At 45.6% G+C, this 17,585-nt stretch overlaps 1 protein-coding gene across 2 annotated transcripts; it reads left to right on the forward strand.

Annotated features, from left to right (window-relative positions):
• Positions 1–2,728: 2,728 nt before the first annotated feature.
• LOC139422365 (nuclear distribution protein nudE homolog 1-like) lies at positions 2,729–17,362 on the forward strand. Of its 2 annotated transcripts, none has more exons than XM_071173566.1 (9): positions 2,729–2,897; positions 4,035–4,177; positions 4,296–4,449; positions 10,675–10,823; positions 11,038–11,174; positions 12,081–12,332; positions 12,461–12,546; positions 15,003–15,154; positions 16,335–17,362. In XM_071173566.1, exons 2-9 carry the CDS (start codon positions 4,092–4,094, stop codon positions 16,381–16,383), a joined length of 1,065 nt encoding a protein of 354 aa, XP_071029667.1. In that variant the 5' UTR covers positions 2,729–2,897; positions 4,035–4,091; the 3' UTR covers positions 16,384–17,362. The 2 variants fall into 2 exon arrangements, with proteins under 2 accessions (XP_071029667.1, XP_071029666.1); XM_071173565.1 differs by having other exon boundaries at positions 2,738–2,901.
• Positions 17,363–17,585: the final 223 nt, after the last annotated feature.

Consider the following 17,585-nt stretch of genomic DNA (forward strand, 5'->3'; position numbering starts at 1 on the left):
GGAAACCAGATTATTTTAACCTGCAAAGTTAATTATCCTAACCTGCTACGTAAACAGGCCATCAGTCCCAATTTACCATCATGCTGCATTCAAGACATCTGGGAACTTAAAAATCGCCAAACTCCAAGGGTCAAGCTCCTTGGGCTTTGCTGTGGCCACTCTGGGTTGGGTGTCCTCGGGAAGAACGGTATAACTGTAACCAAGTGGTGACATATCGTTTTGGGTTCCACTGTGCAAGAGAGGGGGGGTCGATGGAGTTTTATGGACATCAAAGCAGACACGGTGAATCTAGTTGTTGTTTTTTAAACCTGATTGGCCAAAGTTCTCAATTCTCTAAAATCAAATCAAATGTTATTGGTTACATACACATGGTTAGCAGATGTTATTGGTCACATACACATGGTTAGCAGATGTTATTGGTCACATACACATGGTTAGCAGATGTTATTGGTCAAATACACAGGGTTAGCAGATGTTATTGGTCACATACACATGGTTAGCAGATGTTATTGGTCACGTACACATGGTTAGCAGATGTTATTGGTCAAATACACATGGTCAGCAGATGTTATTGGTCAAATACAGAGGGTTAGCAGATGTTATTGGTCAAATACACATAGTTAGCAGATGTTATTGGTCAAATACACATAGTTAGCAGATGTTATTGGTCAAATACACATGGTTAGCAGATGTTATTGGTCAAATACACATGGTTAGCAGATGTTATTGGTCACATACACATGGTTAGCAGATGTTATTGCGAGTGTAGCGAAATGGGCTTTTGCATTGCACACATGTAGCCTGCATTTCTACCTTGGTATGTCAGGGTGGGAAATGTGAATTGGGCCAAGTTTGAGGGTAATAATGCATTTAGGTTCTAGTTTATTGAGATGCGTGAATACACCACACCAAAATATGGATTTTACGGCTGTTTTTAAAACGAATTTCCTGCAATTCTCCGTAGTAATGATTTAATTTCACTACTTAATCAATTGATTTGATGATTACGTCTATGCAAATAAATTAGATGATAGTTAACCTCTGTGTTTTTATTTTATTCGGTAATAGGGTATATTGTAACCATGTGTTCAAGCTAATCAAATAAAAATGTATTTCGCGCTGACCTTTTAGAACCACGAAGGGCGCTCCAAACCTTTAAAAAAAATATAACCCTCAACATCTGTTGCCTTACGGCTTAATAGTCCTGCTCATCACTTATTGATACAAATAAGAAGATGATCACTTCTCACAAAGGTGCTCGTTCAGTAACGTTAGATCAAAGCGGGAATCAATGTCTTGTAAAATCACAATGATTCATTAGTAGCCGATTTTACTTGACAAAACCAAATATAATAGCGTAGCATAGTAGGCCCGTTACTGTTACACCAAAAACACCAGATTTCTATTGAGATTTTAGGATGGTGAAGCTGAAAAGTGGAAAAATATAAAAAATATTGCCCAAACTCAAAAGAGCCACTAGGCCGGATATATATGCTTCGATTGAAACTAGAATACAAGAAAGGCTAACACTTAGTTAACACCGTCTGCTGTAGTTCGCTCACGAAACTGTCATTCAAGAAGGTAGAAATCCACATTCCCATGAAAACTGATTGAGATCAATCAAACGATTGGCATGCAGATGCCGTTTCACCGGTAAACAAAACTTGAAGAATTACGATTCACGATTGACAGTGATGACGGCCTATTCGTTTTAATTAGGTATGTCTAACTTGGTGTTTTAAGGGTAGTAACAATAAAAACATGTTATTGATACAATATGTGTGGTCCTGGTCAGACGTTGCTAATGGAGGATGCATTTTATGCGTATTCTATAACAGGGCTCACCATCCCTGCTTCCGGAGAGCTACCTTCCTGTAGGTTTTCACTACAACCCTAATCTAGCGCACCTGATTCTAATAATTTGCTGGTTTATAAGATTAATCAGGTTATTTTATTTATTTTTATTTAACCTTTATTTCACGAGGCGAGTCAGTTGAGAACAAATTCATTCAAACCCTAACCAGGACGACGCTGGGCCAATTGCGCGCTGCCCTATGGGACTCCCAATCATGTCCGGATGTGATAAAGCCTGGAATCGAACCAAGGTCTGTAATGACCCCTGTAGCACTGCGCCACTCGGGAGCACCAGGCTAGTTACAACTGGGGTAGCAGTGAATCCTTACAGCACGGTGGAGCACCAGGGTTGGAGAGCCCTGTAATGATAGGTTACATCTGTCGGTACAAACTTTGATTAAGGAAATTATGACGTCTTTACATCTTTTTTTGGGGGGGCTCCCTCACATAAAAAAATAGCACTAGATATAAATGTGGGTTTTTCTCGAAGTTGCCACGTGCGTCCTATCGGTGCATTTGTAACAACCTAACCATTACAAAACTTTATTAGATCATATAAGCCTTACGTAGCAAATTAGCAATTACATATTTTGTTTACCAAATTCAACACTCATTGACCTCCAATACAAACATTTTCTTGGACAGATTTTGTGCGGAGTAAAACCTCTCGCTTCGCCTCTTCCTCTCTGCTTAAAAGCGCATTTGATTTAACCGACCTCGTAGGCAAATCATGAACGCGATTGGCCATTCATCGCCCTACACACTTGATTGACAGTATTATCGACCAATGGTGAGCGGTTAAACTATCGCGGTGGTTGGAGGATTAGTGATGAGTCTACTTTGGACAAAAGAGAGATATATATATATATGCAGCCTTCGCATTGTTCTAGGTGGCAACTTTGTCACTACTTTCAGCCAAGGAATGATCTATGTAACAACATTTGCTGGATACTTCTGTTCCGTTTTGTAGCTCCGTTATAAAGGTACCGTCATCTTTCGGCACTGTTGGAGCACCGGCTGCTAGCCACCGCAAGCAATCCTAGGTAGGTTAGTATTAACTGTCAATTTACTGGGATTTAAATCGCGATGGTAACGTGAATTTATGACAGACTCGTCCGATAGTTCGATGTACAGGCAAATGATGCTGTCTGCACATATACATTTGTAACTGCATTTTGTCAATTCTGACTCTGCTTGCATTATTGTAAAATTGTCAGGAAATAAATGCCAGAGCGTAGCCACTTATTTTGACCAGAGACTACATATTGCAAGCATTAGCAATCTAACGTTATCCAGTTGACACTGCTTGTCACTGGTGTGAAGGGGAGAATACACTTCCCCTTTTGTATTCTGACCAAAGTGCAGTCTCTTTTGTTTGCTGCCTTGTTTGCTTGTTGCCAAACATCAGTTAGCAAGTACTTGAATGTACAAGTTTAGATATTGTTTACATCTTACAAACACTGCTTTTAAGACTTTGATTATGAGTAGAATGGCAATGGCTAGAAAAAAAACAAGTCATATTCCAAATTGGTCTATTTGCTTTGTTTGAATAAACATGATATTTTCATGTTCTGTTAAAATCTTCACCCCGGCACAGCCAGAAGGGGACAGGCCACCCCTCATAGCCTGGTTCCTCTCTAGGTTTCTTCCTAGGTTCTGGCTTTTCTAGGGAGTTCTGCATTGTTTGGGGTTTCAGGCTGGGTTTCTGTACAGCACTTTGACATCGGCTGATGTAAAAATGGCTTTTTAAATAAAATTGATGTTCATTAAGCCTTGCCGTTGTGCCTTTCTTTGCGTTCCTATAGTTTGACAGCCAGCCTATTGTCATCAGTTGACACAGACAGCGCACTCGTTAGCTAGCTAGTTGACGATGGTGATGACTTACTTATGTCGTTGTAGTTTGCACTAAACTCCCTTTAACCCTTTTCTGCTGTCCTTTCTTGCCTGAGCACATTGTTGACTTGGAAATGCTGAATAGAGGACTCTTTATCTCTTTTGGTTGAAAAAGTATCAATCATTGTTGATCATCTAAGTTTAGCCTACTGACTCGCACCTGTTTACTGACTCTCCTTCCATTTACTGACTCTCACCTTCCATTTACTGACTCTCTCCTTCCATTTACTGACTCTCGCCTTCCTTCCTTCCATTTACTGACTCTCGCCTTCCATTTACTGACTCAGTGAGAGGAGAGGGAGAAGAGATCGGAGAGAGAAGAGTGACCAGTGGCGTGGGCAGAGATGGGAGAACCAGAGTCCCTTAAGTTTGTCTCTCTGGAGGAGGAGGTGGACTACTGGAAGGAACAGACGGCCAAGCACCAACAGAGGTACACACAGACAAACAAACAAACAAACAAACAAACAAACAAACACAGAGAGAGAGAAAGGAGCAGTCTGCTCCTCTGTTACTCCACGACCACCGTCTTGACCCCTAACCTCTCCCAGGGCTGAGGAGGCGCAGGAGGAGCTGCAGGAGTTCCAGCAGATGAGTCGTGACTACGAGGTGGAGCTGGAGACTGAACTCAAGCAGTGTGAAACACAGAACCGAGAACTCGTCACACAGAACAACAGGCTACACACGGAACTAGAGAACTACAAGGTATGACCTGTTGATTTGACTCTAGTTTAGAGCAGTGTTTTTCCAACCTCTACTCAGGGACCCCCATCCCTTCCATTTAGTTGAACTATTACACAACTAGCACACCTGATTCAACTTATCAAGCCTTTCATTATAATAACATTATTATTATTATTTATTACATTTGTAAAGCTCTTCTCATTATACAGAATAATTTGCGGGTGCATAAAATCAACAAAAAAAAGTTGGGCTGACAGCCCGATCCCCCCCGAGGGACGGAGCTTGGTCCCGGGGGCGTGGAAGAGCAGGTTATCGCTTGATCTGAGGGGGGGAGTTATGGAGGGAGAGCACTTCCTTGAGATAAGGAGGGGCGTTGTTTTGAATTAAATCAAAGTTTATTTGTCACGTGCGCCAAATACAACAGTGAAATGCTTACTTACAGCCTCTAACCAACAGTGCAAAAAAGGTATTAGGTGAACAATAGATAAGTAAAGAAATAAACACAACAGTAAAAAAGACAGGCTATATACAGTAGCGAGGCTACGTAAAAGAGGGGTGGCTGGGACACAACGCAACGGTTGGGCCAATTGAGGTAGTATGTACATGAATGTATAGTTAAAGTGACTATGCATATATGATAAACAGAGAGTAGTAGCAGCAGCGTAAAAGAGGGGTTGGGGGGGGCACACAATGCAAATAGTCCAGGTAGCCATTTGATTACCTGTTCAGGAGTCTTATGGCTTGGGGGTAAAAACTGTTGAGAAGCCTTTTTGTCCTAGACTTGGCACTCCGGTACCACTTGCCATGCTCTCGATGTTGCAGCTGTAGAACCTTTTGAGGATCTCAGAACCCATGCCAAATCTTTTTAGTTTCCTGAGGGGGAATAGGCTTTGTCGTGCCCTCTTCACGACTGTCTTGGTGTGTTTGGACCATTCTAGTTTGCTCTCAACCTGCTCCACTACAGCCCCGTCGATGAGAATGGGGACGTGCTCGGTCCTCCTTTTCCTGTAGTCCACAATAATCTCCTTAGTCTTGTTTACTTTGAGGGAGAGGTTGTTATTCTGGCACCACCCGGTCAGGTCTCTGACTTCCTCTCTATAGGCTGTCTCGTCGTTGTCGGTGATCAGGCCTACCACTGTTGTGTCATCTGCAAACCTAATGATGGTGTTGGAGTCATGCCTGGCCATGCAGTCGTGGGTGAACAGGGAGCACAGGAGGGGACTGAGCACGCACCCCTGGGGAGCTCCAGTGTTAAGGATCAGCGTGGCAGATGTGTTGCTACCTACCCTCACCACCTGGGGGCGGCCCGTCAGGAAGTCCAGGATCCAGTTGCAGAGGGAGGTGTTTAGTCCCAGTATCCTTAGCTTAGTGATGAGTCAGCAAGAGGGTTTTGAATTCAATCTGGAATGAGACTGGGAGCCAGTACAGAGATGCCAGGATGGAGGTGATGTGGTGGTGTTGAGATGGGGAGCCAGGATGGAGGTGTTGAGATGGGGAGCCAGGATGGAGGTGGTGTTGAGATGGGGAGCCAGGATGGAGGTGGTGTTGAGATGGGGAGCCAGGATGGAGATTATGTGGTGGTGTTGAGATGGGGAGCCAGGATGGAGGTGGTGTTGAGATGGGGAGCCAGGATGGAGATTATGTGGTGGTGTTGAGATGGGGAGCCAGGATGGAGGGGGTGTGATGGTGTTGAGATGGGGAGCCAGGAGACTCCTGCCAGGGATCCAGGTGAACACTGTGTTGTAGCAGTCCTGGAGACTCCTGCCAGGGATCCAGGTGAACACTGTGTTGAATTAGTCCTGGAGACTCCTGCCAGGGATCCAGGTGAACACGGTGTTGTAGTAGTCCTGGAGACTCCTGCCAGGGATCCCGGTGAACACTGTGTTGAATTAGTCCTGGAGACTCCTGCCAGGGATCCAGGTGAACACTGTGTTGTAGTAGTCCTGGAGACTCCTGCCACGGATCCCGGTGAACACTGTTGTAGTAGTCCTGGAGACTCCTGCCAGGGATCCAGGTGAAGACTGTTGTAGTAGTCCTGGAGACTCCTGCCAGGGATCCAGGTGAACACTGTGTTGTAGTAGTCCTGGAGACTCCTGCCAGGGATCCCGGTGAACACTGTGTTGTAGTAGTCCAGCCTTGAGGAGATAAAGGCATGGACCAGCTTCTCTGCATCAGACTGAGTGAGGGGGTGGGACTGAGTTTGGTCAATGTTCTTGAGGTGATAGAATGACGTTCTACACTTTTGTTTGATGCGGCTGTCAAAGGTCAGGGAGGAATGGAGCTTTGTACCCAGACTGGAACCTGAGGGGGGCCAGAAGGATGTTCTGTCCTGCTATGGTGAGGTGTGTTATTGGTGCATGCTGGACCTGGTGGGGGCTGCCAACTAGTAGGGCTTTGGTTTTGCTGCTGTTTAGTTGAAGGATGTTTTGCTTCATCCATGCCCTCATCTCTCCTCCTCAAGGCAGGTGTTCAGACGAGCACATGCATCAGAGGGACTTGGGGGGGCCGTTTATACCTACAGCTGGGTGTCAACAGCATAGCAGTGGAAGGAGATTCCACACAACCCAATGGGGTGAGCATGTATTGGATGGGTCCAAGAACAGATCCATGTGGGACATCGCAGGTGATGTGGTGGGTCTGGGACCTGGACCCGCCTCGCGACATGTACTCCGTCCTGTCTGAGAGGTAGGAGTGGAACCAGCTCAGAGCTGGTCCAGACAGTCCAATGGTGTCCCGGAGGCATTTCAGAAGGGTGGGGTGGTCGACTGTGTCAAGAGCTGCACGCAAGTCCAGGAGGATCTGGAGGCTGCCTGCATCAGCCGCCATCAGCAGGTCATTGGTGACCCTGAGTAGGGCTGTTCTTCAGTGCTGTGGGCCAGAAACTTGACTGGAACTTCTCAAATGGGTGCTTCTGATTGAGATGGCCTTGAAGCTGTACATCAACCACTTTTTTCCCCCCAACACTTTAGAAAGAAAGGAGAAGTTGGATATTGGCCTGTAATTGGCCAGTACTTCTGGGTCCAGGGCCGGGCTTCAGAAGGGGGCTGTTGACAGTGGTCTTAAAAGGATGGCGAGGCCCAAGTTTCTGAGACGTTCCAGGATTCAGCCAATGGATTTAATATTTTTCAGTTCTTGGATGTGACGACCCTCCCACCTCTGTCTGCCGAATTCTTTCTCTTTGTTCTTGTTATCCTTAATAGGATGTTGGTGGGCGGAGCTGGGAGGGTCATCAGTGAAATGGGACACACCTGGGCCCGGGTGTGTCCAGGGGATAAATACACCTCCCATTCATTGAGGAGACTCTCTCCATGCAGACACACTTATGTTTTGGTTGTGGCATTTTGTGGTTTGTTTTTGGCACCTCTCAACACCCCTCATTATCACCATCTCTGCATGCAACCACTCACTTACACTACTGATAACTGACTACACACACCATTGTTAATTGTGTATATAGTTTACTTTAGTTAATAAATATATTTGTGTTATTCCTTATCTCCACGTTGTTTCCCTCTTTGTTATGGGCTATGAGCCGGTTTGTGACATGTGTGTGGGGGGATGTCAAGTCCAGCGAGACAACCTTGTGGTCAGGCACACTGAGGTCATAGACCTGCATGTTGCTGATGGGATCAGTGATGACCAGGTCAAGTATGTGCCCACGGGGGACGGCGACGACGACATCAACAAGTTGCTTCAGGTCAAGACAGTCAATCTCTCAGCAGCAGAGTGACATGAGGGAGAGTCGACGTGGATATTGAGTTTGGCTTTTACGGCCAAGACATTCCAAAGAGCACAGTTCAGGCAAGGGCAGGAGGGACTGTTTTCAATGTTCCACAACGTTATGCTACTGAACGTGGCCCGGGTCTGTCTGATGCAACGCCTGCCGTCCCAGGTGTATTTGAATAGGTATTTTCCTATCAGTCAGTTGACAGTTTGGGCCAGTGTTAATGAGCCTGCTATCTCTGAGGATGATAGGGAGGCTGCTGGTCTAAAGAACTCTCCATGGGACAGGTGTGTGTGTGTGTGTGTGTGTGTGTGTGTGTGTATGAGGGACTATATTCATCACAAGAGGTGAGCACTCCAGACCTCCTGAGGCAGAGAAAAGATTCAGCAGTTATTTGACTCATTTTGCCATGAGGCAGAGAACAGTTAGCAGATTACCGCTAATTTATTGCTATTGTACACATTTTGCCGTAGGGTGGAGAGAAATGTTGGCAGTTTTTAATATGATATCTGAGTGAGTTACTAACAAAATCAGTAGTTAGACATCTAGCAGCCAACTAAGTTACAATAAAACTAAATATATTCCTGACACAGGCTAATTAAGTGACTCAGTAGGTAGAATCTGTCACCAATTGGAGGAAACCTGTCTGTATTTAAAACAAATATTACTGAAACTTCCTCTTTCCATCACAGCTGTCAGGATGTTTTTTATTTTATTTTTTTTTGTCTTCAGTATGTTTCATAACCGTGGATTGAAAGGTGGTTCGGGGAAGGAAAAGGGGGATACCTAGTCAGTAGTTCAACTGAAATGTCTTCTTCATGCAACCCTCTGATTCAGAGGTACGGGGCGTTGGTGCACGCCTGGCTGTGCTTGAGGTGACGTCACTTTGGAACCGCTGACGATGTCTGGCTCTCACTTCCTGATGGATGTACTTCCTGTGACACGCTGCCAGCGGTTGAGTCAGACAGGAAGTTACAAAAGCTATAGCATCCTGTCTATATCTGTTACCAAACTTGGGCTGTGTGTGAAAAGGTACTAGCTGTCAAAAATCTTGTTTCCTCTCAAAGCTCATTAGAAGGAGGGAGGGACTTTGGATCCCCTCCTCCAATGAGCTTTGAGAGAAATTGAGGAAGCAAAGATTAGACTGCAGGCCCATTAGACTGACATGGCTACTGGTTAACGTGAGTATTTTGCATGCAGAGATCATTGAGATGGTGCAGAAATTTAAGTTGGCTAGTCTTGTCATCCGGTCATTTCCCTAACAAACTGTCAGGTCAGGCGGAACTGCTGGCTGTTATCCATCTTTCCTGGGAACACTTGACTGTATATTTCATATACCCTGTGTAACGGAAGATATTCTGTGTTGTCTTGATGAATATGGCCTAACTAACAGTCTGCTGGATTCATACACTACCATCGCCCTGTTGTTGTTGTTCTACACCACCATCGCCCTGTTGTTGTTGTTGTTCTACACCACCCTCGCCCTGTTGTTCTACACCACCCTCGCCCTGTTGTTCTACACCACCCTCGCCCTGTTCTACACCACCCTCGCCCTGTTGTTGTTGTTGTTCTACACCGCCACCGCCCTGTTGTTGTTCTACATCGCCCTGTTGTTGTTGTTCTACACCACCACCGCCCCGTTGTTGTTCTACATCGCCCTGTTGTTGTTGTTCTACACCACCCTCGCCCTGTTGTTCTACACCACCCTCGCCCTGTTGTTCTACACCACCCTCGCCCTGTTGTTCTACACCACCCTCGCCCTGTTGTTGTTGTTGTTCTACACCGCCACCGCCCTGTTGTTGTTCTACATCGCCCTGTTGTTGTTGTTCTACACCACCACCGCCCCGTTGTTGTTGTTCTACACCACAGGACTCGACTGTGGAGGCCAGAACAACACAAATCGATTTAAGTCTTATAAAGATACTATATATGCGTCCCCTTTTCCCCATATAGTGTACTGCTATGGAACAGGGCCCATACTCCTTGGTTCCACATTTGGAACACATAGATTGGCCTCAGACAAACTCACCTGATTTAAACTCATTGAGGGCTTGATGATTAGTTGACAAGTTAAATCAGGTGAGTTTGTCCAGGGCTACATAAAAAATATGTGTTGTTGGGGTACTGGAGGACCAGGGTTGGGGGTACTGGAGGACCAGGGTTGGGGGTACTGGAGGACCAGGGTTGGGGGTACTGGAGGACCAGGGTTGGGGGTACTGGAGGACCAGGGTTGGGGGTACTGGAGGAGTTGAGAAACTCTGTTGGGGTACTGGAGGACCAGGGTTGGGGGTACTGTAGGAGTTGAGAAACTCTGTTGGGGTAGTGGAGGACCAGGGTTGGGGGTAGTGGAGGACCAGGGTTAGGGGTAGTGGAGGACCAGGGTTGGGGGTAGTGGAGGACCAGGGTTGGGGGTAGTGGGGGACCAGGGTAGGGGGTAGTGGGGGACCAGGGTTGGGGGTACTGGGGGAGTTGAGAAACACAACAGTGTACTACTGTTGACCACTTCCTCCCTCCCCCTCCAGGAGAAGTATGAAAGCCAGCACTCGGAGGCTTACCGTCAGATCTCTACTCTGGAAGAAGACCTGGCTGAGACCACGGCCATCAGAGACCAGCTCCATAAATACATCAGAGAGCTGGAGCAGGCTAACGATGACCTGGAGAGATCCAAGAGGTAAGAGGAGGGAGGGAGAGGGAGGGGGGTGGTGTATAACTGGAGCAGGCTAACGATGACCTGGAGAGACCCCCTATATCATAAGCTCCTCTCTTATTCTCTCTGTGCTTCCTGCACCATCTCACTGGCAGGATTCTTACATAGAGAATGGTTCTTAATGATGTACACTAACTCTACCTAAACCTTTTCCTCCTCTCTGTCACCCCTCCACCAGGGCGACCATCATGTCTCTGGAGGACTTTGAACAGAGGATGAACCACGTGATAGAGAGGAATGCCTTCCTGGAGAGCGAGCTGGATGAGAAGGAGAACCTACTGGAGTCCGTTCAGAGACTGAAGGATGAAGCCAGAGGTGTGTCTAGGATCAGGATCCCCATTAGCCGACACTGTCATGTTAGCTAATCTTCCTGGGGTCCAACACCAATTTAATAAGAAATTTTCAAATTAAGACTTTACAAACATTTAACAAGTAGACAATACAGACAATTAAAATACCTGACAGGAAACCCATTTAACATGCAGTTGATGCTTTCTATTTCCTGTCATGTCACATGGTCTTTACTATTTCCTGTCGGGTCACATGGTCTTTACTATTTCCTGTGGGGTCACATGGTCTTTACTATTTCCTGTGGGGTCACATGGTCTTTACTATTTCCTGTCGGGTCACATGGTCTTTACTATTTCCTGTCCAGTCACATGGTCTTTACTATTTCCTGTCGGGTCACATGGTCCTTACTTTTTTCGTGAGATATATGGATTGGTAAAGAGTTCCATTCAGCTAGGGCTCTATATAAAACTGTAGGTGTTAGAGGATTTAAGGCAGTGTGAGTCTTGTGCTGCAGGCTGGGACATCAGGCTGGGACATCAGGCTGGGACATCAGGCTGGGACATCAGGCTGGGACAGTGTTCATGTGTCTCTGTGTTATGAATTAATGGTCCTGTCCTGGTTAACTGGCGGTCCCGTTGGTCTGGTTAACTGTTGGTCTGGTTAACTGCCGGTCCCGTTGGTCTTGGTTAACTGTTGGTCTGGTTAACTGCCGGTCCCGTTGGTCTGGTTAACTGTTGGTCTGGTTAAATGGCGGTCCCATTAGCCTGGTTAACTGTTGGCCTGGTTTAACTGTTGGCCAAAGGTTCCTCTCCACAGGCACAGGGGGCTGAACCAGGAATGGAATGATCCCTCAGAGCTGTGCTAGCTATGACATCATCAGTCACTTTTAAAGGGACTGGCTTTCTTACTGTCTCTCTGTGTGTGTCTTAGATCTAAGACAGGAGTTGGCTGTCCAACAGAAGCAGGAAAGACGACCGTCCTTCGCTGTCACCAAAGACTCTTCCTCAGACAAGACGGAGGACAAAACATCCCTCCATACCTCCCATTCATCCACACGACCGCCCTCATCCCTCCATACCGCCCCTCCTCCTGCTCTCCCTCCATCCCTCCTCTCCACGCCCTCCAGAGCCCCCCACCCCTCAGCAAGCCCATTCACCACCCCCCCACCCTCTTACAGCAGAGGTGAGTGCCCCCGTGTGTGTGTGTGTGTGTGTGTGTGTGTGTGTGTGTGTGTGTGTGTGTGTGTGTGTGCTCATTAAATTCCCGGATCACACCAGGAGATGTAAAACTCTTTATTATTGTGTGTTCAGGCGATGGCCTATCAGGTGCTCCTCTCACCACGTCGACACGTATCTCAGCTCTCAACATCGTAGGAGAACTGCTGAGGAAAGTCGGGGTGAGATGACGTTCATTAAATGTCTGCGGTGATTGTCTTCTAATTCTAATACACATATACACACACACACACACACTACACAACTACCCCCCCACCTACACACTACACCAGGGGTTCTCAACCTAGGGGGCGTGCCCACCATATGGGTCGTCAACGTTTGGTGGGGGGGGCGCGGGACTTTCCTTTATTTGAGGGGTAATTCTTTTTACAGTTTGATTTGCTTATACAGATCTAAAATTATGCATAAATCCGCAATGCTTTAGGCTAGCAACAATGTAGTAAAATGCTTTAGGCTAGCAACAATGTAGTAAAATGCTTTAGGCTAGCAACAATGTAGTAAAATGCTTTAGGCTAGCAACAATGCAGTACAACGCTTTAGGCTAGCAACAATGTAGTAAAATGCTTTAGGCTAGCAACAATGTAGTAAAATGCTTTAGGCTAGCAACAATGCAGTAAAATGCTTTAGGCTAGCAACAATGTAGTAAAATGCTTTAGGCTAGCAACAATGTAGTAAAATGCTTTAGGCTAGCAACAATGTAGTAAAATGCTTTAGGCTAGCAACAATGCAGTAAAATGCTTTAGGCTAGCAACAATGCAGTAAAATGCTTTAGGCTAGCAACAATGTAGTAAAATGCTTTAGGCTAGCAACAATGTAGTAAAATGCTTTAGGCTAGCAACAATGTAGTAAAATGCTTTAGGCTAGCAACAATGTAGTAAAATGCTTTAGGCTAGCAACAATGTAGTAAAATGCTTTAGGCTAGCAACAATGCAGTACAATGCTTTAGGCTAGCAACAATGCAGTACAATGCTTTAGGCTAGCAACAATGCAGTACAATGGTATAGGCTAGCAACAATGCAGTACAATGCTTTAGGCTAGCAACAATGCAGTACAATGCTTTAGGCTAGTGTAACAGTATAGCTTCCGTCCCTCTCCTCGCCCCTACCTGGGCTCGAACCAGTCACCCTCGAAGCATCGTTACCCATCGCTCCACAAAAGCCACCCTTGCAGAACAACTACTTCAAAGTCTCAGAGCCAGTGGTGTCACCGATTGAAACGCTATTAGTGCGCACCCCGCTGACGAGCTAGCCATTTCACATCCGTTACACTAGCAGCAAGCAGTAAAATGCTTTAGGCTAGCAGCAAGCAGTAAAATGCTTTAGGCTAGCAACAAGCAGTAAAATGCTTTAGGCTAGCAACAAGCAGTAAAATGCTTTAGGCTAGCAACAAGCAATAAAATGCTTTAGGCTAGCAACAAGCAGTAAAATGCTTTAGGCTAGCAGCAAGCGGTAAAATGCTTTAGGCTAGCAACAAGCAGTAAAATGCTTTAGGCTAGCAGCAAGCGGTAAAATGCTTTAGGCTAGCAGCAAGCGGTAAAATGCTTTAGGCTAGCAGCAAGCGGTAAAATGCTTTAGGCTAGCAGCAAGCTGTAAAACACTTTAGGCTAGCAGCAAGCTGTAAAATGCTTTAGGCTAGCAGCAAGCTGTAAAACGCTTTAGGCTAGCAGCAAGCAGTAAAATGCTTTAGGCTAGCAGCAAGCAGTAAAATACTTTAGGCTAGCAACAAGCAGTAAAATGCTTTAGGCTAGCAACAAGCGGTAAAATGCTTTAGGCTAGCAACACGCAGTAAAATGGCAGAGGATGACGTGGCCCTGATGTACATGGGCATATATTGGTTTGTCGCTATGACATTCAGAAGCTGACCTACGACCTTCTAAAGTGGAGAAGTCAGAGAAATTGGACTTTGGTTGGGAAAGTCATCTGATACAATGTGACTGTCGCAATCAATTGATCTAATCACTTTCTGTAAAAGAGTATGCATAATTTAAATTGAGGGTTAATATAAATAATTCTAATAACATAATTGTTCTAATAAAACGTTGTTGTTGTTTTGAAGCTCATTTCAAGTCATTCTACATAGTTTGGTGATATCAGGTCTAGACTATATTTTCTAAATCTATTATTATCATTAAATATCCCTAAGCTTTGTTAAACTATGTAGAATGAGTTGAAATGAGCTTCAAAACAACATGTTCAAATTAAACCAACATCAAACTGGTGTTTATTGAATAGCCTATATTCAATTCAAGTGACATTACAAAAGGGAGTCTTGGGGAATAAAGGTTGAGAACCCCTGCTCTACTGCCTCACTCATACAGGTAGGACAGGGGGTTCTGTCTGCGTGATTTAACATCTGTTTCCTGTAAGTCGTACAGCTGTAACAGGAAGTCTGCTGACTGTTCTGTTCTCTCCATCTTCTTCTCTGACCACAACACTGTTCTGTCTTCCTCTCTGATCACAACACATTCATGTATATCACAACACTGTTCTGTCTTCCCCCCCTCTGATCACGACTGTTCTGTCTCTCCCCCCTCTGATCACGACATCACAAACACTTAACATAACTTAACATGTGTGTGTGCCCTGCGGCCTGCATCCATCCGTGCCTGTGGTTTCAGAACCTGGAGTCTAAACTAGCGTCCTGTAGGGAGTTTGTCTATGAACAGTCTCCTGGTCGCAGTACCCTCTCTGGGGGACAGGGGGCGCCACCCATCCAGAGAGGCACTTCTTCTGACACACCGTCCACCACCAACGGACTCTACGAGAAAGGGTGAGGGGTTCAACTATAGCTCGCTCTACGACTAGCTCAATGACTGCATCTGAAATCCCTATAGGCCCTGGTTAATAGTAGTGCACTAGGGAATAGGGTCCCATATGGCACCCTAATCCCTATAAGCCCTGGTTAATAGTGGTGCACTAGGGAATAGGGTCCCATATGGCACCCTAATCCCTATAGGCCCTGGTTAATAGTAGTGCACTAGGGAATAGGGTCCCATATCGCACCCTAATCCCTATAGGCCCTGGTTAATAGTGGTGCACTAGGGAATAGGGTTCTATATGGCACCCTAATCCCTATAGGCCCTGGTTAATAGTAGTGCATAGTAGTGCACTAGTGCACTTCCTCTGTCAGGGATCTACATGCTGATCTGTGTAGTTTGTAACAGACATTTCCTCTGTCAGGGATCTACATGCTGATCTGTGTAGTTTGTAACAGACATGTCCTCTGTCAGGGATCTACATGCTGATCTGTGTAGTTTGTAACAGACATGTCCTCTGTCAGGGATCTACATGCTGATCTGTGTAGTTTGTAACAGACATTTCCTCTGTCAGCGATCTACATGCTGATCTGTGTAGTTTGTAACAGACATTTCCTCTGTCAGCGATCTACATGCTGATCTGTGTAGTTTGTAACAGACATTTCCTCTGTCAGCGATCTACATGCTGATCTGTGTAGTTTGTAACAGACATTTCCTCTGTCAGCGATCTACATGCTGATCTGTGTAGTTTGTAACAGACATTTCCTCTGTCAGGGATCTACATGCTGATCTGTGTAGTTTGTAACAGACATGTCCTCTGTCAGGGATCTACATGCTGATCTGTGTAGTTTGTATTACATTAAACTGGAGCCTGACAGCCCAGCACACGACGGCCCATCAGAGAATAAAATGGACATTGAAAGACCAAAACATACGAATAAAAAATATCCCATTAATCGTAATGTCGTAGCCTACAACCTAATGAACAAATATAAAGCTGATTCGGTAGTCTACATGATATTAATGACCGATGATGATCCTTATTCTACAAGGCCTATTGGGGGAAGGACAGTCTGAAAATAGCCTGGGATGGAGTCCTAACAAAATGGCTGAAAATAGCCTGGGATGGAGTCTGAAACATTCTGTTAGTCGTAGTGTGCTGTTAAAGTAATCTGTTTCTGTTGTGTGTTACAGAATGGTGAAGATGTTAGACTTCGGACCAGGACCCAAAATTATTCTGTGAACCTCCGCCCCCCCCTCCGCCCTAGCCCCACACCTCATCAACCCCTCCCTCCATATCTATCAGGGTTGTATTCACTAGACACCGAATGGTGCTAAACTGGCTGAAACGGGGAAGGACTAACTGAACTTGTCCAATAAACTGTTTTTTTTTTGTTGTTGTGCAAAACCTGTTCTGTTGCAAAACGTTTTGCTGCAGTTAGCTACAGCGTGCACTAATGAATGTGTCCCTGCCCAGCACAGTCTCCCTAGGTCACCAGGCTTGTATCCCAGCTTTCAATGGGGCTTAATGTGCTAGTGTACAGCTCTCACTCTGGAATGGAATAGACCAGATCACTGGACATCACGGAAGTGAGTCTAGAGTTCTAGAATGTCAATGAGACAGAACCTCACCCTCTAATGCAATGGAACGTCATGGAACGTCAGTGTTGACATCAGCTGTTCTAGAGCGCCGTTGAGGAGCTTTTGATGACGTCACGGATCAACGGTACTCCTTCCTCTGCGCTTTACCCAGGATGCTTTGCCCTGGGGGGTCTCTTATCGAGGACTGAGTGAGGCTTCTAGGAGTGGGGCTTATGGCTCTGGCACTTTTCTGTTGGGACCAACCTGTAGCAGACCCATATGTGGTCAAAAGTAGTGTACTATCTAGGGAACAGGGTGTGACCAGTGTCCTATAGGTCTCTGGTCAAAAGTAGTGTACTATGTAGGGAATAGGGTGCGACCAGTGTCTAGAGGTATCTGGTCAAAAGTAGTGTACTATGTAGGGAATAGGGTGCCATTTGAGACGTAATCACAGTGTCTCGCTACAGGACGGCACGTGTTTTGTTGTTACATTTGACGTGTTCTGTTTTTGTTCCTTTTGTTGTTTTATGGAGGAAGAAGTCTTACTGGAACGAACGCTTATCCACACAATAATGATGATTTAATATTTAAAAAATTATAAATATTTTACTTCACTTGAATTACACCCCTTTTGTTTTGTCTACCAATGTTTGAATAATAATGCGGTGACTGAACAGTGACACCTACTGGTTAAGGACAGGAAGTGGAAGGAGTGTTAAGAGGGTCAGGAGTAGGGTTGCTAAATTCTGGTAACTTTCCCAAAAAATACCCTGGTTTTCCAGAAATCCTGGTTGTAAAGATTCCCAGAATCAGGGTGTAGTAAGCAGGGAATCTGGAATCCTTCAGCCAGGATTTTTGGGAAAA

Source organism: Oncorhynchus clarkii, chromosome 12 (assembly GCF_045791955.1).
Source record: "Oncorhynchus clarkii lewisi isolate Uvic-CL-2024 chromosome 12, UVic_Ocla_1.0, whole genome shotgun sequence".
In the NCBI taxonomy this organism is placed as follows: domain Eukaryota; kingdom Metazoa; phylum Chordata; class Actinopteri; order Salmoniformes; family Salmonidae; genus Oncorhynchus; species Oncorhynchus clarkii.